The sequence below is a fragment of the Pelobates fuscus genome, chromosome 8, assembly GCF_036172605.1.
Source record: "Pelobates fuscus isolate aPelFus1 chromosome 8, aPelFus1.pri, whole genome shotgun sequence".
In the NCBI taxonomy this organism is placed as follows: domain Eukaryota; kingdom Metazoa; phylum Chordata; class Amphibia; order Anura; family Pelobatidae; genus Pelobates; species Pelobates fuscus.
The window spans coordinates 68,511,349-68,535,024 of record NC_086324.1 but is presented as its reverse complement, the minus strand read 5'-3'; the positions used below and the strand labels follow the sequence as shown (position 1 = coordinate 68,535,024).

The 23,676-nt window shown below is 38.7% G+C and overlaps 1 protein-coding gene across 15 annotated transcripts in view; it reads left to right on the top strand.

The window, feature by feature from the left end:
- LRRFIP1 (LRR binding FLII interacting protein 1) overlaps positions 1-23,676 on the top strand; it is a 153,910-nt gene that overhangs the window by 63,311 nt on the left and 66,923 nt on the right. For all 15 annotated transcript variants that reach the window (XM_063429997.1, XM_063429996.1, XM_063429983.1 and 12 more), the window contains one exon: positions 11,573-11,659. In XM_063429997.1, coding sequence (XP_063286067.1) covers positions 11,573-11,659 — 87 coding nt within the window. The remainder of the gene's footprint in view (positions 1-11,572; positions 11,660-23,676) is intronic.

Below are 23,676 nucleotides of genomic sequence, written 5' to 3'. Positions count from 1 at the left end.
CATAGGGGGTACTGTTTTACACGTGAGACATCGCTGAATACAAATATGTGCATTTTATTGCACTAAAAGCAAACTGTATTATGACATTCACAGTTAGAATTTCACGTAGAACTAAACATTTTTTTAAAACAATTCCTGTTTTCTCCCATTTTAAAAAAAATATTTTATTTATATTAAATTCTTTTATACCTAAATATTTGATGTTAAGTGAAAGCCCTGTTTCCCCTGAATAAAATGATATATAATAAGTGTGGGTGCACATAATATGAAAGAGGCAAATTACGCCTGAACAGACATATAGTGCAAATTCAAGTTTGTGTTTACGTTTTGTTTTGATCACAACGTGTACATTTGGCTCAGTCCTTAAGGGGTTAAAGCAACAGCAAAATCGCAGTGTGATGTCTATCCATAAGGCCGCCTCATATTGTGTCAAGGAACATAAAGTATAAGCACTACATATATATACAAAATTGGCAAAAAGTTATACAGGCATACTTTTCTTGTTCTTAAAAAGGAGAAAAGAAGGAAAAAACAATAAATACATACATGTTAAATTCCATCCAAATTAATATACGTCTTGAAGACTTCTAGAGTGGACCCATGGTGAGGACAATAGAAATCAAAGAGTGACAAATCTCAAAATAACGATTTTAGCTTAAGCACCCACCTCATTTCTTGTTTAGCAAGTTTGTCAAGATCTTCCCCTCTCCAATTCCTATTAACCCTTTTAATCCCAATATCCTGTCATACTACTAACTGCATCTATGTCCTTACTTGTCCTTGTAAGAAACAATATGTAGGCAAAATTACTAGACAGACACATATCCGCTTTGAAGAACACCTACGGAATATCAAAAAAGGTTTTTAGGGAGCACCCCTTCCTTATCTTCACATTTTGAATTAAGCACCAAGGAGATCCCACTAAACTACAGTTCCTTGGGATTGAAAAGGTTAATAGGAATTGAAGAGGGGAAGATCTTGACAATACACTTGCTAAACAGAGAACTAACACCTCATACAGATTTTATCCATACAGTGTGGGATTTTCCCTTTCAAGTGGAGCAAACCCAGAGCCAGGGGTCTCTGGTCCATGTGAGGTTTTTTTTTTTTTTTTTTTTTTTCATCATTCTCCAACACTCACTATATCATTCAGGTAGTCTGCACTATATTATCTTTGGTTCATTTGCAGATTTGTAATCACCAGTTTTAGCGCGCTTTTATGGTAATATGGTTTATATTTGTGTATACTTGTTTGTGTCACTGGGGTACAGTGCATCTTAACTGAGTGATACATTATTTTCATAGCGCTTACACTTGATTGGATTTTCATGTTTTCTATGAAGTATGGTTTGTTTGTATGTGGTATTGACTTTTTAATGCAGTATTGGTGTTTGAATGCAAGCATGCATTTATGGATAGTGTTTTTGTGAATGCAGCGTTGTGTGTGTGTGTGTGTGTGTGTACACATTGTGATCAAAACCTGGAATTTGACTATGTCTGTTCAACCGCAATTCACCTCTATTATATTAAGTGCACCCACAATAATTATATATAATTTTATTCTGGGGAAACAGGACTTTCATTTAACATCATATATATAGCTATGAAACATTTAATATGAATAAAATAAAAAATGGGGGGGAAAAATAAGAAATTTTGTTTTAGTTTAACGTGACATTTTAACTGTGAATGTTTGCTTTTTGCTTTTACTGCAATAAAATACACATATTTGTATTCAGAGATGTCTTACATGTAAAACCGGACCCCCTATGTACAGGTTTTATGGTGTTTTGGGAAGTTACAGGGTCAAATATAGCATGTTACATTTTTCATTTTTTTTTCACATTGAAATTTGCCAGATTGGTTACGTTGCCTTTGAGACCGTAAGGTAGCCCAGGGATGAGAATTACACCTTTGATGGCATACCTTTTGCAATAGTAGTATTAGATCCTAATCCCATAGAAAATCTGTGGAGGGAGCTGAAGGCTCGAGTTAGCAAACGTCAGCCTCAAAACCTTAATGACTTGGAGAGGATTTGCAAAGAGGAGTGGGACAAAATCCCTCCTGAGATGTGTGCAAACCTGGTGGCCAACTACAAGAAATGTCTGACCTCTGTGATTGCCAACAAGGGTCTTGCCACCAAGTACTAAGTCGAAGGGTTCAAATACTTATATTCTTACCTTTATTCCAGTCTGCTGGTGCTGACTGCCCCTGATATGCCTGCTTGCTGACATCAGAAGTGGTGATCTGAGACAATCACAATGCTTTCCCATAGGAAAGCATTGGATTGGCTGAGACTGTCAAGGAGGCAGATCAGAGACCGTGCCAACACAAGCCAAACACAGCTCTGGCCAATCAGCATTCCCTCATAGAATCAATAATCAATGCATCTCTATGAGGAAAGTTCAATGTGTCCATGCAGAGGGTGGAGACACTGAATGTCAGTGCTGCACAAGGAAGCATCTCTAGTAGCCATCAGAGGAGTGGCCAGTGGAGGCATTCCTAGGCTGTAATGTAAACACTGCATTTTCTGTGGGGGAAAAAAAAGGTTTACTGCAAAAAAACTGAAATTTATTATACTCACCAGAACAAATACAATAAGCTGTAGTTGTTCTGGTGACGATAGTGTCCCTTTAAAAGGCCAGTGCTTTAACCAATTACTGTTTGTTACATCATGGAAAAAATAAAACTAATTTAAAGTGCATTTTAACAGGGTGTGTGCAGGTCTGTTTTAACAAACACCTCTGACATGGAAGCAGTTAGATTTGACTAGATTGCTTATTACATGGAAGCTAAACTAAGCTTGAGAACTCCTGTCTTTATTGTAATGCAGGAAATAAGTTCTATTTTTTATTTTATTTTATTTTTTTAAGGTTTTGCAATCTCATTTTTCTTATTATATCTTATCTCATTTACATTTTTAAAGGAACATTCCAAGCACCATAACCACTACAGCAAGCTATAGTGGCCTTTGTGCCAGGAGTGCATGGCCCTGTCCAATTGTGAGTAGTTAAGATATTTTTGTATGGTCTAACTACTTGGGGTTTACCGAGTGCCACCAAACAGGAACGTTGATGGCTCTCATGAGCTAAGCCCTGGAGTGCTGGGCTTTGCATTCTAAGTGAACTGTAGTGGTTAGGTTGCCGTGAGTGTCCCTGACGCAACCCCATTAATTGTAAGAAGTCCTACTGTTTAATCGTTTGATTTCTTACATAGGGTCCTCCAGGTGCGACATCTTTCCTCCATCTGGAAGTTCCCAAGCAGCTAGTGGAGGAGGGAAGTAGCGTCTGGCAGTTCCCAGGTAAAAGATCAAACCATTAAATGGTGTTACTGCCGGCATCATAACCACTACAGCCAGCTTTTAAACAAATTGGCATGTGCAGTCAAACATAGAACTTTGATAACGAAAGTGACATATGTAGCTAGCTACCTAGTGTCATAGGTAGGCAGTGTCAAGTACATTTGTGAAAAGTATTGTTATTGTATTATATTCATGCAGAAAGTGTGCACTCAAATCTTATCTCTAAGAAAGTTGTGCTGGTGCTCTAATACGTGATCTAGGGCAGTATTCTTGGATCAGAGGCAAACCATATCTTTATCTTTTAGAGTGTGTACATTTTATGCCCTTTAAAAAAAAAAAAATGTCTTAAGTAAAAATTTAAAAGTGAGCAGGTATTTTTATTTTTTTCCCCCCTATAGAAGATGTCACATCTTCAGCTATGTTAAAACTTGTATTATCCATGTGTCATCGTACTAGCTTTCATACTCGTGTGTGTGTTTTTGTACCAGTGATTTCTAACTTTGGCACAGGAATTTTTTTTTTGGCCCTTATTTCCCATGATGCTCAGACTACCTAAATCCCACCATAAGCGTTTTGTCCTATGTATGCTCTGCTCCTTACTTGCTTGTAGGAAAAGAAAAAGTTGATTGCTATATTTCTGTATGCTTGTGCATGTTCTATATCTGTAAGCATGTGTGGGTGCACGTTCCTGTGTTTGTCATTGATTCACTTCTCCACAGAGGTTTCCGGTGTTAATGAAATGTGATGTCATGTTAGCCCTCTTCCTTCCTATACTGCAAAAGCAAGTGGTGGTGGGGGGTGGTTTCTCTCAGACATGGCACACCTTTTCCTCCTCTCCTTGCTCCCCATACCGACCTCAGCTATCTATCATTTCACAGGGGCTTCGCAAACTTCCATTGATCAGTTAGGTATAAAGGCAGATGATCATCATTAAGGACAATGCCATGCTTGAAAAACTCTGCAGCAAAAAAACATGATGCATGTAGCAAGCACAGGGCTTCACAGTGCATTGTTTTTAACCACCAGAAATGACAATTTTTTTTAGATACATTTGTGAACTGAGACATTTTTGGTGTGTGTGTATGTATGTATGTATGTATATATATATATATATATATATAATACAATGTTAAACAATAATCTGCACACCAGACAAGCCATAAGACTTGCTTTTCCCACAGAAATCCCAAAACTGCAGCGATGTTGCAACCGCAAAGGATTCTGGGTTGGCATATGCAAATTAGTTTAACAAAGACTCACATTTTTGCCTCATTCCATTTTAAACATGGATTCCTTTTAATCTGTGTTTGCAGTATACAACTGCTTGGAACACAATTTAGGAAAAGATGCAAAACCAGTGAACCACTCATGGACATCTGTTTCATTGTTAATGCAAATCATCAGCATGAGGTTGGTTACTGGTTTGCTTATTGAGGCTTGGTAGTGCTTGGGAAGCAAAATCCAAAAAGGTTATGGTGGGGAAAAATTGTGATTGAAAACCCCTTCCACCTGAAGTCTGTGGATAGTTAATACTATGTTAAACAAAAATCTGCACACCAGTCAAGCCATAAGACTTGCTTTTCCCACAGAAATCCCAAAACTGCAGCGATGTTGCAACCGCAATGGATTCTGGGTGGGCATATGCAAATTAGTTTAACAAAGAATCACATTTTTGCCTCATTCCATTTTAAACATGGATTCCTTTTAATCTGTGTTTGCAGTATATGTATATGTGTATATATATATATATATATATATATATATATATATATATATATATATATATAAATTTCACACCCCTCCTGGGTGGTATGTTTATTCCTCCTTCTCGGGTCCTCTACCATTGCACAGTATCTTAGCTGTTCATAGAACTGCACTCTTCTGGACAGCGATCTCAGATGTCCCACCTGGAATCTGTTGAAGCTACTCCCCCAACTTGGGAGTCACAGCCCCGAGTGCTCCTATCACATCTGGGACTACTACTGTCCTCACTATCCACATCCTTTCTAGTTCTTCTTTCAGTCCTTGGTATTTCTCCACCTTCTCATGTTCCTTCTACCTCATCTTATAGTCACTGGGTATTGCCACATCCACCACGACTGCAGTCTTCCGTTCTTTGTCTATCAGCACAATGCTGGGTTGGTTTGCCAGCACTTGCTTGTCTGTCTGGAAGTTCCACAGGATTTTAGCCCGGTCATTCTCAACTAACCTTTGTGGTATCTCCCATCTGGACTTAGGCAAGTCCAATCCATATTATGTGCAGATACTTCGGTACACAATCCCAGCAACTTGGTTCTGTCTCTCTGTGTATGCTGCTCCTGCTAACATCTTGCATCTGGCTACTAGGTGCTGGACTGTCTCAGAGGCCTCTTTGCATAGTCTGCACCTTGGATCTTACCTGGTGTGGTAGACTCCAGCTTCTATTGATCTGGTGCTGAGTGCCTGTTCCTATGCTGCTAGGATTAGTGCCTCAGTGCTGTCTTTCAGTCCTGCCTTTTCCAACCACTGGTAGGATTTTGTCATGTGAGCCGCATCCACTATCTGCCGGTGGAACACCTGATGGAGAGGTTTGTCTTGCCAAGGAACCTCCTCTTTTTCTACTTCCTCGATCTGTTGAAGTCTCAGGCATTCCCTTAGCAGTTCATCTTTGGGAGCCAACTTCGTGATGTACTTGTGGATGCTCTGTGTGTTTCATCCAGGACTGTGCCCTTGACACTCATCAGGCCCCGACCTCCTTCCTTCCGGCTGGTGTACAGTCTCTGGGTACTGGATTTCGGGTGGAATCCTCCATTCATAGTGAGTAGGTTTCTGGTCTTTCATGGTGACCAGTTCTTCTCTTGACCAGGTTATTATTCCAGCTGGGTACCTGATGACTGGTATGGTGTATGTGTTGATGGCTTGGATCTTGTTCTTGCCAGTGAGCTCGGACTTCAGGACCTGTCTGACTCTTTGGAGGTTGCTATCCTCCTTGCCTCTTCCTCATGGTTGCCATGCATTTCTGGAACTTCAACTCCTTATGTCCTGATCATCTTACCACCTTTTGCCATTATCCATTTGCACATTTTGCACTAGTCCAAATTACATTCCGATGTCCTTGCTGTATATCCTAGTTAGGTGGATCAATGAGTTAATGTTGGCATACAGCTTGATGTCATCCATGTAGAGTAGGTGGCTGATGGTAGCTCCACTGTGTGTGTGTGTGTGTGTGTGTATATATGTATATATATATATATATATATATATATATGTGTGTGTGTGTGTATGTAATGACAGGTGTGGGAAAGGGATGTAGTGTGTGTATGGAATATAGTGAGACAGAGCTGCAGACTGTACTGGTTCTCTCCCCGGGCAGACGGGAGGGTCCTAGCACTCGGCGGCACACAGGGCAAGCCGCCTGGCCCTCTCCCAAAGAAAAGCGCACACAATGCTAGCCAATCTTCTTCTCAAACAAAGAAAATTATGATGGTAGCTACTTGTCATTTGGATTCCAGAAGTGCCAGAAATGAAGGTTGCACAATGCGTACTTTGCAATAAAATATGGCCAAACAGTCCATTAGCACCTGCTAAATTATGTCGTCATTTTGAGCAAAACCACACAGAGTACAAAGATAAAGACATTGACTTTTTTAAGCGAAAGCTAAAGGAGTATCAGAAGAGTAAACCATTTATGAGCAAAAAATGTCAAAGTGCTAATGAAAAAGCCACAGAGGCTTCTTACAGTGTCAGTAACCGCATAGCACTTGCAGGAGAAGCACAGACAATTGGATAATCTATAATAAAGCCATGTGCAAAATAAATAGTGTCATGTATTTTAAGTGAGAAGTTGCGTAAAAAAATTGAAGCTGTGCCACTTTCCAACAACACAGTTTTGTGCCGTATTCATGATCTTGCTGATGACCTCCATACTGAACTAATTCCTAGACTGCATCAATGTGATGGGTAGTCACTGCAATTATACCAGTCCCCAGATGTTGCAGGACTTTCAATGTTGTTGGTTTTTGTTAGATATAATTTTGACAAACAGATATTGAAGACTTGCTTCTTGTGAAACTTTGAAAACTCATACCACTGGTGAGAAGAACATCTTTAACTGTATCCAGAAGTTCACGAACGCACACAGTAAAAATTAGGACAAATGTGTAGATGTGTGCAGTGATGGGGCCAAAGCAATGGTTGTGAAAGTGGCAGGCGCTGTGACACGAATAAGAAATGTAGCAAAAAACAGCACCAGTTCTCACTGTGTTCTTCACAGACATGCACTGGTAGCAATCTCACTTAAAACTGTGCTGTATTTAAAATTCTATGTGAAGATATGGGTAGTCATCACTCTGCTCTGCTTTTGCATTCAGAAGTCCATTGGTTATCACAAGGTAAAGTCCTTGTTACAATGTTTGAATTGCATCAAGAGTCGTTTGCATATTTCCAGGGTCATACATTTGGCTTATCTGATCGATTAAAGGACCACTATAGGCACCCAGACCACTTCAGCTCAATGAAGTGGTCTTGGTGCCAGGTCCATCTAGGGTTAACCCTGCCTGCTGTAAACATAGCAGTTTCAAAGAAACTGCTATGTTTACATTAGGGTTAATAAAGCCTCTAGTGGCTGTCTCATTGACAGCCGCTAGAGGCGCCTCTGTGCTTCTCACTGTGATTTTCACAGTGAGAAGACGCAAGCGTCCATAGGAAAGCATTGAGAATGCGCATTCGGCGGAAGAGGGAGGAGAGTCCCCAGCGCCGAGGAAGTCCGGCGCTGGAGAAAGGTAAACCTTTAACCCCTTCCTCCCCCTAGAGTCCGGCGGGAGGGGGGCTATGAGGGTGGGGGGGACCTGTTAACACTATAGTTCCAGGAAAAGAGTTTATTTTCCTGGCAATATAGTGATCCCTTAACAAAAACTCTGTGGTTATCCAAAGTGGCATATCTTGCAGACATATTCACTAAATTAAATGACGTATGTTTATCACTCCAAGGAAAAAACACTAATATTTTTAATGCAAGAGAAAATATTTTCACGGTCTCGTAAGCTGCAGTTTGGGACCTAATCTGTTGAGCAAAATAATTTGAACGCTTTGCCAGCTCTTAAGGATTTTCTTGAATAATCAGAAATGGAGCTTGAAGATGAAATTCACAATGAAATTGTGGATCATCTTCACCATTTAATCACATCTATTAATCAGTATTTTCCATTCTTGAATGAAAACAATAATGACTGGGTTTGAAATCCATTCATAAAAGACAAGCCAGCCAATTTTCCTGATGTAGATTTTGAGAATATGATCAATATAACTTCTGACAGTCAACTAAGCCAAAAATGTAAAGAAGTTTCTTTTATTGCTTTTTGGGGGATTTATGCAAAGAATACCCAGAGTTCTGTTGCCATTCACCAGCACATACTTATGTGAAACTGGATTCTCGCTTTAATCTGCAACAAAAACAAAGTATTGAAATCGACCCAACTGCAGAAATGCAAATACAATTGTCAACAATTAAACCAGATATAAAAAGAATTTGTCAGCAAAAGAGAACATTACACTCTGCTCACTGAATGGTTTGCACTGCGCTACTCTACGGCATTTAAGGCCAAGGTAGCCAAACTGATAGCATTTCTGACTTGGAAATGTATTCCAGTCATGTCCTCAGGCTACAGATGAAAGCCTCTATACTTGGGTCTATCCAGTACCAGCAGGGTTCAAGTCCTACAGGAACATAAACGTAAGAATGTTCCTTCTTGTCCTCCGGCGTTAAAGCCCTGATTTGCACCATGGCATGGAATGTAGATTTAGACTAGAAAGGAGCAATGATGGTCTGTTGGTCTGTTGACATAAAAATCTAAACTCAAAAAATCAACTCTGATATGGAGATCCCTATCACAATCATCCGCATTGTACACTTGCAGAGCAGGAATCTCCCTAACATTTGGCTTAGGAGACACTGTCTTGGTAGAAAGACCTAAAACCTGTCTATATTACACAAATAGCAGAAAAATCCCCTATAAAATGTAAGGTATTTTCTTTCTAAACAATATGAAACCCTTTTTGCAAACATTGCAAATATTGTATTTCCCATGAAGAAATGCAGTACTATAAATCGTATATAAAATTCCTTTTAACTACTCACAACTAAAGTATGAATTGTAAGAAATTAAATTTGAGTTTCAAATTCTAGGCCATTTTGGTCATAAAGATAAAGTTTACCATGAATTCCTGACAATTCCCAATATTACTGGGTTATTTAAAAAAGTGAGAATTCAAAGCGTGTCAAATGTAAGGCCAGAGTATTTGAACTGAAAGCATATTTGACTTGGTGACTTTTTTTTATTGTTTGACTATTCTGACCTTAAATTTGTAATTCACTTTGAATTCTCACTTTAGTGAATAACCATGTACATTTGTATATTTACTGGGCTTGCTACTGGTGTTTTCATAGGATAAGTCAGGTATTTTCCCACTTGGCTAACTGTCTTACTGTAGCGATTAGAGACTTGCTAATGAGTGATTGAAATAATTAGAATTGGAATGTTTTAAGAACCCAGAAGTCCCTCTAGTGGCTGTCTGATATAAAACCTGCAATAATTACAATTGCAGGGTTAAGTGTGATGGGAGTGGGCACCCAGACCACTCCAATGGGCAAAAGTGGGTGCCTGGAGTGTCCCTTTAATTGAAAATGCCTTATTGTAGCATGTCTTGCTGATATTCAAAGAAATCTAATTATGTAATTTTGCCCCCTCACAAACACCATCTTATTTTTGTTACAAAAATGGAGATACAAAAGATTGTATAAATTAAAGGAACACTATAGGGTCAGGAACACAAACATGTATTCCTGACCCTATAGTGTTAAAACCACTATCTAGCCCCCTTTGCCTCCCTAAAGATAGTAAAAGCTTACTTGTGTTCAAGTCTGAAGCTGCTGCCTCTGCCTATGAACTTTCTCTGACATAATCAGAAGTGGTGGCCTGATCCAATCACAATGCTTCCCTGTAGGATTGGCTGAGACTGACAAGGAGGCAGATCAGGGGCAGAGCCAGCACAAGCCAAACCTAGCCCTGGCCAATCAGCATCTCCTCATAGAGATGCATTGAATCAATGTATCTCAATGAGAGAAGTACAGTGTCTCCACTCAGACTGAATGTCGCACAATGCAGCACTGTCCCGGGAAGCAACTCTAGCAGCCATCTGATGAGTGGCTAGTAGAGTTATCACCAGGCTGTAATGTAAACACTGCATTTCCCCCCCAAAAAGACAGTGTTACAGTGTTTACTGCACAAAAAAACCTGAAGGGAATGATTACACTCACCAGAATAATCACAATATGCTGTGTTTTTTCTAGTGACTATAGTGTCCCTTTAATAGGCCAGTGCTTTAACCGTTTACTGTTCGTTATGTCATGGAAAAAAATATTTTTGTGTATGCACTCTTTATTTTTGCTGCAATTGTACTGTTGTAGCAACTCTTTCAAATTTGCCCTGTCATGTTGGGGGGGGGGGGGGGGGGAACGTTTACAGAAAGAGAATAACATTACTGAAAATGGAGAGAAGCTTGCCTGTAATGTCTTACTGTGTCAGGAGGATTACGTACTTTAAAAAAAAATGTCGCTGTCTATCTTTTTTGTCTTTCACGTGTTACTTTCCATTTTCTGTAGAACTTAATCCTACTTTAGTTGCTGAATGTAAACATTTTTCAGCCTGCTTTAGATATATGGTTATCGTTCCAATAGTAAACATTTCTCAGATTAGCTGCCTGAATTTCCAAAATGAAGGTAATTTATCTTAAATCCCAGTGTCTGCAAAAATAACTAGTTTGGTATCAAAACCAAGGCTCCAGATGATACTAGCGTCATCTTTATTACCAGTGGCAACAATTGAATATGAGCAAAAATAAGCTTGAGACGGTTTGTCCCAATCAAAATCATTTTAATCCACAGCCAAACAGATCAATGAATAAGACTTCACAGGTAAATCTCACGGGTAAAGTGATTAGTTTGGTTGTGAATTAAAGGGATTTTGATTCAGATTAATCCTCTCAAATGAGTTTTTGCACAAGTCTAATAACCATCGTAAATTCAGTTTAATGGATATGAGAAAGTAATTGACTTTCACACTTTCACATACTGTTCATGTTTGCCTATTTTAAAGAAGAAAAAAAAAAGTTTAATCTTCATTGGCTGCTATTGGATTCTAACCGATTACTAAATAATAAGGCCTATTTGTTTTTTGGGGGGCTCTGTGCATTTGCTTTGCCTCCGATCTAATTTTTATCCTGTTCCCTTCACAGGCAGAAGCGCGGTTGGCGGCCAAAAGAGCTGCGCGAGCAGAAGCAAGAGAGATCCGCATGAAGGAGTTGGAAAGGCAACAAAAAGAGGTATGAACATCTACCTAATTCGAGAAACCGTATGTAGTAATGCTAAGGACTAGAAATTAATAAAACTATTACAATTCTATATCAACACTGGCTACACATTATGCAATCTCACAATTTAGTCTGAATTTGAATCATATGTTATACTCTTACAATATCTCTTAGCAGCAAGAGTGTGGGGCCTGTTAATTATTTATTATATTTTAGGAGCATTCATTTTGTGACTGTTACTCGCAAAACTGCTTAGAGATTCACAGCAGTGGGCTTTGAGATATAGACGGCAAGAGGGATATACATGATTCAGTTGTGACCATTGAGGTGTTAAAGTGGTACTTTCCCCTTTCAGTATCATTCTTACCATAGATTCATCATTTTGAAACATTGTGTACGTTAAATATTACAGCAACAAAATTTAAAAAGACTAATATTGTATTGTGGTACAGCTGCCAAATTAAATGAAAATTGATAGTGGAGTTGTAATTTTTGATAATAGAATAGATTTTAAGTTTAAAGTGGCGCTGTCATTTCAGTTTTAGAGATGTTTTCTGAACTATTTATTGCAATTATCATTGACAGTTGAGTGCAAAAACAATAATAAAACTAATGTAAATAACCATAACGAACGGTATTACCCCAAAGTGTTGAATCCAGTGCTGATTAGCTCTGCACCTCTCCTGCTTTTGTACGAGGCTGGAATCTGGATGCCACAGATTGGCCTAGAGCGTCAGTAGATTCTCATTCAAAAAACGTCTTGCAAAACGTGTGCTGATTTTTAGCACAACGTGGCAGAAGGAAGAGTTAAACTTTCACATGCCATATCTTTCAATTTTGAGAGTAACATCCTTATGAGCGCAATGTACAATAGTTGTCTGTAACATCTCTTTTGAGAATGCGGAAGATGTAGAATCTTGCAGGATCTTCCACAATTGTGTGCTCTCGCACACGTGCACAGGTACAAGTATTAAACAAACAAGAAATGAGTGTCCTATACATAAAATATAACTTTTATTAGTTCTATTTAAATTGGTGTGTTAAACAGGGATAAAATATCCAATTGTCAAATATATGTGAACCAATATTTCAATATGATAATATACCAATATGCCCCTCTGATGAGTTGTGGGCGAAACGCGCGTCAGGGGCACTCGGGGATTTTTGAGCTACAGAGACATTTACTATTGGAATCTTTTATTATATCTATCTCATGCCCTGAGTTACACACTTCTTAACCGTTATTGCTATACCCAGACGATAAAGGCTTTTCTTTTATATCTTTAGCGATCTAGCTATACTCCGATATCCATTAGATATTGATAAGCCATTCTATTGTCCCCATAGCAATTACGGTCTTTTCGATCCACAGAGGTGGTTTGATTGTACCTCTTTAGGCAGATACTTTATTAACAATCTTTGATATTTGGTAACCCCTATCTGATACTATTAAGAAGGGATGTCTGTTTCTATTTAGAGGCTACATTTTAGCTACATTGCATTGGTTTACTGACGGGTAACAATGCAACATTGAAACTATTTTTGCACAAACTATTTAGCAATAGATATCTGTCTCGACCACTGTGGATTGCAAAACAAAGTTTTGCACATACATCTGGGAATAGGTTTCTGAAAACTTTTGAACAGAACCACCCAATTTTGTTAATATTTAACCTTTTGAGATCGAACTTATGGTTATTTAATCTTTCAGAATTTCCTATTTCTTATGTGTCTTAATTTTGCATCAGAAAGTCCAGATTTTTACACACTATACCTGACCCTAGAGGTAATTCAGATGCATGTGTGTTTTTTCGAGTTATTGGATAAGGTTTAAGAATATCCTATAATGGGATCTATTTTTACCCTTACTAAATAGTTGACATTGGTATATTATCATATTGAAATATTGGTTCACATATATTTGACAATTGGATATTTTATCCCTGTTTAACGCACCAATTTTAATAGAACTAATAAAAGTTATATTTTATGTATAAGACACTCATTTCTTGTTTGTTTAAAATGATTTTTGCCTATGGGTTAACCTCTTATAGAGTGTTCCTCTAGCTTCCTTTTCTCTCACTTCTTTTTTGCTTTTCACAGGTACAAGTAGAACACAGCTGCTGGTGGTTATATGGCTTTAAAATGTATCTGTCAGACAAACTAAGCATGATGTGACTTTATAATAAACTACACATATAAAATGTGATCGTTAAATTGCCATATAATGTATAGTTGTAAAGTTGTTGTTTACATTTTTTTTTCTTTTTAGTTATAGCATTATACTGTGAGCATAGGTATAGTATAATTGTTGACATTTTCTCTAAGTGACCCTGCAGCATCCTGCAACCTTCAGTGGGCATCCATGTGCCAGGATTTATAAGCGGTATGATGTGAAGACCAGCAGCCCAATCTATTCCTGGCAGAAGGGAGTGATTTTTTTTTTAGAAATTATTTATTTTATTTTTTTATTGTCACAGTGATGGATTAAATCTATATCTATCGAAAGTTGAATTTATCATCCAAATACTTCTAAGAATGCTGGTTCAATTTAAGCCAGAATCTCTAGATCTGCATCTGGTGTATTTAAAGCAAAACTCCAAGCATCATTAACAATACAATAAACTGTAATTCCCTATAATGCCTGGTGAACACCAGATAATTCAAACTATAAGATCAATATGAAAGTATATTATAATTGTAACGGATCCCTTGTACTCCAGCTGAATATATCCATTCAGAATCTCCCAAGTGCAGTAGTGATTATAGCTCCCAAGTCCCCAAACATGAGCCTAGACTTCATGAAGGGTAAAACGAATCTGCTTAATCCAGGCACAATGGCCTGCTTATATACAGTACAAGGACACAGAAAACACACCCCTTACACTCCGATAAACATACCTACAAAATGTCCCCAAAATGCCATGTCACTATGACTAAGCAAAAACGACAATTTACAGAAAACACCCCAAAATACATATTTAACACCGTCTATAGATCTGAGCGCCCAAGCTGTCCAAATAGTGCTATGATTCTACGAACACAGCCAAATCGCCACTGGGGTGAATATTTGACCGACTGCTCACGAGGCTTCTGCCCAAAATAGTTCCACAGTTTTAGAGGTAGTCATCGGTCATGTTCGTGAGTTCCAAAACACAAGAAAGGGTGAACTGTTCCCCTGGCTCATTGGTAGCGTTTGTTCGTGAGGTCCGTACGAACAAACGTACCAAACATCACTCTCCTGGCTTGCCGCGAACAGAAGCAGGCATTTGCATAGTTTTACTGGTGAACACGTCGTTGAGTGTCTGCTTCAGAGTTGCAGACACTCGACGACCAAGTCCCGCTGCCTGCTTTCGTGCGACAAGATGCCCACCGGTTTTTCCACCACGTGTTGTTCGGTTATAAGAACGGCGGCCACACAGAGAGAGCACTTGGTTCTTGTAGTTTACTTTGTACTTAATGAGCCAGGGGGGTGGTCGGTATTCGCCAATTTAAAGTACGGATTCTTGAACTGTGGAGGAGAATAGCCCCTGGGAAGACGGTTTTGTCACAATAATTGCTCATAAATCACAATAACCCAGCAATAAAGGAAATTGCATTTGAAGGAAAATGCGGTTTTTAAAGCAGTTTATCATTAGATCTAATTTCATATATCTTGTAAGTACTGGTCTAGATTGCAACATTGCTGGACTTTACAACAATATATACAATGCGACCAGCACGTTTCTTGCTGTACAGAGTTTTTTCCTTTCTTCTAGTTTGTAAGTTGCTGCTCATATGTCATTATATATATCACTGGTAAGTAAGAGACTGGTACAGCTGGGGTATTTCAGAAGTCTGTTTCACTGTTTCCAAACTAACGAGCATACTGATATGCTCTTAAATAAATAAAGCAAATGAAGGCCAATTTATCCTTTGCAATCACTTATGTTTTGCTTGTTTTTTTAATTTCTGCATGCGTTGTACAATCTGTCCTCATGCTATTTTCTTTCCACTGCATTACTGACCCAGAAGGTGGAGTTTATACTTTGATTGCATTATCAATGTCCTTAACCTAGACTGCATTGAGAGCTCTTGTGGCTAGTTTGATTAGACCTCACTACTTGTGATGACCCATTAAAGAACAATGCAATGTTCTGTTGCCAGGAAACCTGATAGAAGAGTTTAGTAAACCTTTTGTACTACAGGTTTAGGAACATTTTTCAGTTGACGGAGATCAGAGGATTTTTGGAGTGGTAGCATTTAAAGGATCACTATAGTGTCAGGAGAACAAACTCATTTTCCTGACACTATATAATCCTTGGGGGACCCTCACCCTCAGTATCCCCCTCCCGTGGCACTGAAGCAGCTTACCTTAATCTAGCGCCGGACTCCCTCGGCGCTGGTGACCTCTCCTCCCCTGCCGACGTCAACTCCAGAGTGGAGCCGCAAGAGCCGTGCGCGCATTCTAACAGTCCATAGGACAGCATTTCTTAATGCTTTCCTATGGACGTTCTGCACACTGGATGCGCATTTCGCATCCAGCTTCGCAGAAGCGTTTCTAGCAGCTGACAGGAAGACAGCCACTAGAGGTTGGATTAACCCTGCTACGTAAACATAGCAGTTTCTCTGAAACTGCTATGTTTATATGTGAAGGGTTAAAACCTGAGGGACATTGTACCCAGACCACTTAATTGAGCTGAAGTGGGTGACTATAGTGTCCCTTTAATTATTAAAGCCAGATGCTCAAAATTAGCTGGTGGTTTCAGCCACGCCATTAGAAGCAAAGTAGGCCATCGCTGCTTTTTCGCAAAAGTGACATAGTACTTTTTTTATTATCCTTTGTAGAAATCTTCATAGGGTTTATTTAGGCACAATATTTTAACTGCTTGACTGTGTTGTTGTCACAAAGCATTTTTTGTCTGCAAACAAACCATTTTGACCCATATCTCCTATCATTCAGACAAATTTGTAGCAGGCATAATTGGTTAATGTGCCAATCAACCTGAAGCTAGGTAGCATATTTAATTTATTACAAAATATACATCCACAGAGAATATGTTACAATAACTGCAACCTTAAAGAGACACTTCCCTAAATGTCATAAGCATCAATAAAAAAAAAAGGAATGCACACCAACTATTACTAGGTATGAAGAATAATCTTTATTACTTCAAGAATCAATGCATATACAATAGTCACATTAGACATAGCCATAGATGTGAAAAAGGCTTCAACACAAAATCAGCTGCCTATAATTTACATATAGCCTACCAGAAATGGACATGTGTCAAAAAAGGAACCCCCAACGTTTTGGCACCAAAACCGTGCCTTTCTCGAGGGATATCTTTTAAGTAATAAGGATTATTCTTTATTTATATGAAGTAATAATAGTTGGTGTGCATTCTTTTGTTTATTGAGCATATTTAACTTAACCCTTTTTGTTTTGTAATGAATTCATCCTTAGCAGCAGCTTTGGAGTTTAAATATTTTACAATTTAGTGTATGTTGTTTACAGCAAATTTTTCATATCTCGTGTTACTCTCCTTGCTATTTTGTTATTGACCAGTTTCTCATATGATGACTTGTGATCGACATATGTTAAATAGATGGACATATCACTATGCCTTTCTGTGAGATGTCTGATTTTTTTTATTTATTTTTTGTTTCGGCTGTTTACATTCTGTGCCTGCTCTCACATGCATCTAAAGAGCTTAAATCATTAGCGGAATCCCTGTGTAAACACACACACACACACACACACAGGGGAGGGAGACAGTCACCTGTCTGTGTTTTTCTTCCTGTCTCAAGTCTTCCTTCTCTGACAAACGGCACAGCTGAAGCTGCACAGACCAGTCTTATACTGTTATTAAATAAACCACGACATCTAAGTGTATTTTGGGATTAAAGAGTAACCCATGTAATCTATTGTGTTAGTTTAAAGGCAGTGGTGTGAAAAAATGATCTTTTGTGAGCTACATTCCAGGTGCAGTTTCACATTCCTTTCTCACCCTTTATTTCTGGCATCTGGTATAAGAAAAAGAAAATTGTTGCAGCATTCTCTAAATTAAACTTGAAAGCTTGGGGGTTTACAAATCTGGTATATAAACAGATTAAAGGAAACTATAGTCACAGAACCACTGGGGAATGTAGCCTGTCCCTGCAGGGTCGGCAGTGTAAATACTGCTTTTTCTGAAAATTTTTAGTGTTTACACTGCTGCTTATGACTACCTCTACTGGCTGTCAGTCTGACCGCAACTAGAAGGACTTCCTGGGTTTGGTCCAGCAAAGATTGCAAGACCCATCATTCAAGACTAGGCAGCAATTTTATCGCCTGTATCCAGCTGTAGTTAGAACACCCTTGAATGTGTTACAGGATACTAGGGGCTAGCTTAGAGGTGTTTCTTCTTAGACCCCCCCAAGAAGCTGTTTCAGACCACTTACTAGTACAATACTACTGGATATGAGCTATGAGAAGGAGTAGCGGCATTGATAGATACATTTACCTTTTTCAGGCTTTTTAGATAGAAACATTATATCTAACTTCCACTCCTGTCTCTCTCTCTTACTGCCTACACTCTTATATTTGGAGGGAATCTTCTCTACCCCTGGCAATATTCTTTACGGTAACTGTATATATTATTATCGGCCATTTAGGGGGAATTTAATCTAGTGATCCCTTGCTATTAAGATTTTTAATAAAGACATCTCTCATTTTTTTCTTTACAAGGGCACTATAATTGGTACAGGGGAGCATTTTTTGCTTCTCACTCCCTCCTATATATACTCCATATCTACTAGGATTTATATGTGTTCACTCACTATAGTTGTCTAAACTCTCCTTTGCCAGCTCTAAATCTCCCTAGGGAGATTTTCCATTTTTCAAATTCTTTAAGTGTATTTTTATATTACGTAATATGTACATATATTAATATAAAAAAAACAACTTATAATTAAATTACACACGTGTGTATATATATAATATATATTATATATTATAAAATACAAATAATAAGTAAATTAAATTAAAAAAAAAATAAAAATTTAAAAAAAATTACATATCTATATGAAATTTTATTCTAACTGTATTTTGATATTAAACTATATATGTTTAAATTAAAATACACTTAGAATGAAATTGTATATCTATGTATATGTAAATAAATAAAAATAATACGAAATATACATATGTCCATATACAAAATTATATAAATATACACGTAGACTTCAAATATATAAATATGCATATATATTTAAATTCTACATGCGTATTTATGTAATATTTTTACATAATTAAGTAATTTAGTAATTTTATTAATTGCAATTTGAGGGACCTGCCTGCCAACCCAGGCCGAAATTCCATATAATTTAATTTGCTAGCACTGTATTTTACCCTGTAACTTTCTATGACACCCTAAAACCTGTACATGGGGGGTACCGTTTTACTCGGGAGACTTCACTGAACACAAATATTAGTGATTCAAAACAGTAAAACCTATCACAGCGATGATATTGTCAGTGAAAGTGACTTTTTTTTGCATTTTTCACACACAAACAGCACTTTTACTGATGATATTGTTGTACGTTTTCCTGTTTTGAAACACTAATATTTGTGTTCATCAAAGTCTCCCGAGTATAACAGTAGCCCCCATGTACAGATTATATTGCGTTTTTGAAAGTTACAGGGTCAAATATATGGGTCAAATATTTTTACATTGAAAATTGCCAGGTTGGTTACGTTGCCTTTGAGAGCGTATGGTAGCCTAGGAATGAGAATTACCCCCATGATGGCATACCATTTGCAAAAGAAAACAACCCAAGGTATTGCAAATGGGGTATGTCCAGTCTTTTTTTAGTAGCCACTTAGTCACAAACACTGGACAAAATTAGCGTTCTATTTAGTTTTTTACTTTTTTCACACACAAACAAATCTGAACGCTAACTTTGGCCAGTGTTTGCGACTAGGTGGCTACTAAAAAAGACTGGACATACCCTATATTGAATACCCTGGGTTGTCTACTTTAAAAAAATATGTACATGTGGGGTGGTATTCAGAGATTTTTGACAGATAATAATGTTACAATTTCACTATTGATAAATTTGAAAAAATGTATGTTTTGAAACCGCAATATCCTACTTGTACCTATAGCCCTATAACTTGCAAAAAAGCATGTAAACACTGGGTATTTTAACCCCTTAAGACCGAAGGGCGTACAATTACGTCCTTTTTAAAGCGGCTCTAAATGCTGCCGGGCGTAATTGTACGCCCTCCGTTTTTTTCTTACTTAACCGGTCGCCGGCGATCTCACGCCGGCGATCACGGTTGGGGGGACTCCCAGGGAGCCCCCCACGGCACGTCCGCCCTCCAGCAGCCCCCCCAGCCATGTGAGAGTGAGGTCCTTGCGAGGACCTCACAATCACATGGCCGGGATAGCTGGTTGCTGCATTGCCAGCAGGGGGACTAACTGTAATTACAGTTAGTCCCCCTGCTGGCTGAAATCAAATAAAAAAAAAAAGTTAAATCGGTGTAAAAAAAAAAATTATATACTTAGATCATATTTTATATATATATATATATATATATATATATATATATATATATATATATATAAAAACATACACTGTCTAGGTGTATTTTACTATTAATATATATATTAATTTCAAATTACACGTAGACTGATACTGATTAAATATATATATATATAATTATTATATATATATTTATAGATAATATAAAAAAAATTTAAAAAATATAAAATTTAAAAAATAATTAAAAATAAATAATTAAAAAATATATAGATGTGTTATTTTGTTCTAACTACATTGTGATATTAATATATATTTATATCAAAATACACGTAGAACGAAATAATATATATATCTATATACATAAATATATACGTATATATCAATATATATATATATTTATGTAATATTTTTACATAATTAGGTATCCTAATTAATTACAATTAGCGGGACCTGCCTGACAACCCATGCCGAAAGTATAGGGAATTTAATTTGCTAGCACTATATTTAACCCTATAACTTTCCAAGACACCATAAAACCTGTACATGGGGGGTAATGTTTTACTCGGGAGACTTCGCTTAACACAAATATTAGTGTTTCAAAACAGTAAAATTTATTACAACGATGATATCGCCAGTAAAAGTGACATTTTTTGCATTTTTCACACACAAACAGCACTTACACGGACAATATTATTGCTGCAATACTTTTTACTGTTTTTTTTTTTTTTATTCTTTATTTTTGTCGTGCAGGTGAGTACAACAGAGCTCGAAGTGCCATAACAGCAGTCTCAAGCGCGAATACATAAAAACAATATAACATGAGTATGGCATGAGGAAGACTTGCACATTTTTAAGTAAAAAGTGGTTCGCCGTCAAAACAAGATAACATAAGAGAGTGATGAGTGCATGTTCGCTTATTCTGAGTTTTGCAGAAATAGAAATATTAAAGATAAAATAAAATAACAAATATAGTGAGGTAGACATGCTACATGGTAGTTAGTTTGGAAGACTAATTAGGCAAGAAGCATGAAGCTCTAAAATTTATATATAAAAGACTCCTAAGCGAGCGCTGAATATTTTAAAGAGGTATTGACAGGGAGTGTTGTGCTGTGTGGTAGTGCAGACATCGAGTGGCTATGAGGTATAAAAAGATTAAAAACAGGATGAGAACAAAGTAGGCATATTACTATAGCTTAGTATATCATGGGGATCTGTACAGTCGTATAGTTAGGATAAGAGGGTATATATTAGGCGCCTGTGTCTAGGTGCAAGTTAAATTCTGACTAATACCGCTAGATTATATAAAAGTATGTGTAGGCACGTTAAAGTGATGTTTTTTTCAACCGGGTGTAAAGGAACTGCTTGGGGGTCATACTCCTCTATAAGTAGGCATAAAGGTAAATCCGTCTGCGAGGCGGTGTCACCGCTAGGTGCAAAGTGAAATATATATTTATACAGTGTTATGAAAGGAAAGATACGTATTAAGCTGGTGCATACATGAAGAGCCTGTCAGCGTGTGGGGAAGGCTATATGTTTCTGTCTGTGGTTATCAGCAACCAGCTGACCGTTGCAGGCCGGTGTGGGTCCCTTGAAGCCGTGGGTTAGCGGCGGGTGTATGAGTAGTGAACTAAATATTTAAATAAAAACAACTAAGCACGACATTAACATATTTAGACATTAAACAACATATATGTTAAACTTATGTCGGGCAGTCGGTATACGGCTACCCTTTGATTGTCCTGACCGCGTTTTGGGAGCAAGTGGTGTGCGGTCTGTCCCCTGCTGCGGGCAGTCTGCATTGTCGTCTCTGTCCTGTGCCCTCAGGTTGTGACCGAGGCATACGTAGTCCCCTGGGTCCCCCGGGGTATGAAGGTGGTGATGGTCGCCGGGTCCCAGTTGTGTGGAGTGTTCTCCAGGTGGTACTTGGCCTTGGAGATTGCGTCGGGAGGGAGTCCCAGTTTCCCCAGGATCGCGGCTGCTTCTTCTAGCTTGTGGATCGTGTACGAAGCCCTCTCGTGGGTGATCATCAGCTTTTGGGCCAGTCTCCACCGGTAGGTGATGGTGTGTGTACGAAGCAGCGTTGTGAGAGGCTGTAATGATTTTCGCCACTTCAGTGTGTCCCCTGACAAGTCTGCAAAGAAGGTGAGGGAAGAGTTTTCAAACTCGAAGGATGAGTGTCCCCGTAAGGCGTTCAACACTGCAGTTTTGTCTTGTCTTGTCTGAAAGCATATAATCAAGTCCCTAGGCGCCTCGACAGGGGCTCTGATGGGTTTAGTGATCCTGAAAGAGTTCTCAATTATCATTGATTTTGCTTGTTTCAGGGGCAAGATTCACAAAGTGCGGTAATTCCGCGTCAGGCACTGTCTCTGCTACCCCTCTAACCTTTAGGTTTGTGGCCCGTCTGGCGTCCTCCATGGATGTGACCTTTTGTTCCAGGTCGGCATGGTGTTCCTGCAATGATTGCAGTTCCGTTTGCAAGTGAGTTACTTGTTGCATTGTGTTGTGGGAGTCTGTTTCCAGAGCTCCCATGCGGCCTGTCAGGCCCTGGAGGTCGGTGCGGAGTGCGGTAACGTCCGCGTGTATATCCCGTCGGAGGCCCGCCAGCAGCTCTTGCATGTCGGCTTAAGTTACTGGCGATGAGGCCTTCTCGGTCGGGGTTAGTGTTGGGGTCACTCTTGGTCTGTGTGGTTCCTGCATGAGGAGGTCTCCATCCCCCAGGGTGTGATCATCCGAGAAATCGGAGCTGGTGTCGGGGTAGGACGCCATCTTGTCTAGCGAGGCGCCATGTGCTTGCCGCCACATGTCTCCGATGGTCATACCTAGGGTAGGTTTATCGGCCCTTTGTTTCTTGGTCTTGCGTCCCATTGTGGTCCGGGTTGGTCTGGGGTCCCGCAGGGTTGATTTTAGCAGGTTTTGCGCGTATTTCAGGTCCGATTACCCGGAGCTCAAGGGAGATGCGACCGCTCAGGTTAGATGCTAGGCTCTGCCCCCTACTTTTTACTGTTTTGAAACACAAATATTTGTGTTCAGCGAAGTCTCCCGAGTACAACAGTACCCCTCATGTACAGGTTTTATGGTGTTTTCAAAAGTTACAGCGTCAAATATAAGGCTTGTGTTTCATTTTTTTCACATTAAAATTCGCCAGATTGCTTACGTTGCCTTTGTGACCCTATGGTTGCCCAAGAATGAAAATTACCCCTATGATGGCATACCATTTGCAATAGTAGACAACCCAAGGTATTGCAAATGGGGTATGTCCAGTCTTTTTTAGTAGCCACTTAGTCACAAACACTGGCCAAAATTGGCGTTTTTTGCATTTTTCACACAAACAAATACTAACACTAACTTTGGCCAGTGTTTGTGACCAAATGGCTACTAAAAAAGACTGGACATACCCCATTTGCAATACCCTGGGTTGTCTACTAATGCAAATGGTATGCCATTATGGGTGTAAATTTAATTCCTGGGCTACTATACAGTCTCAAAGGCAACGTAACCAATCTGGCGAATTTCAAATGTAA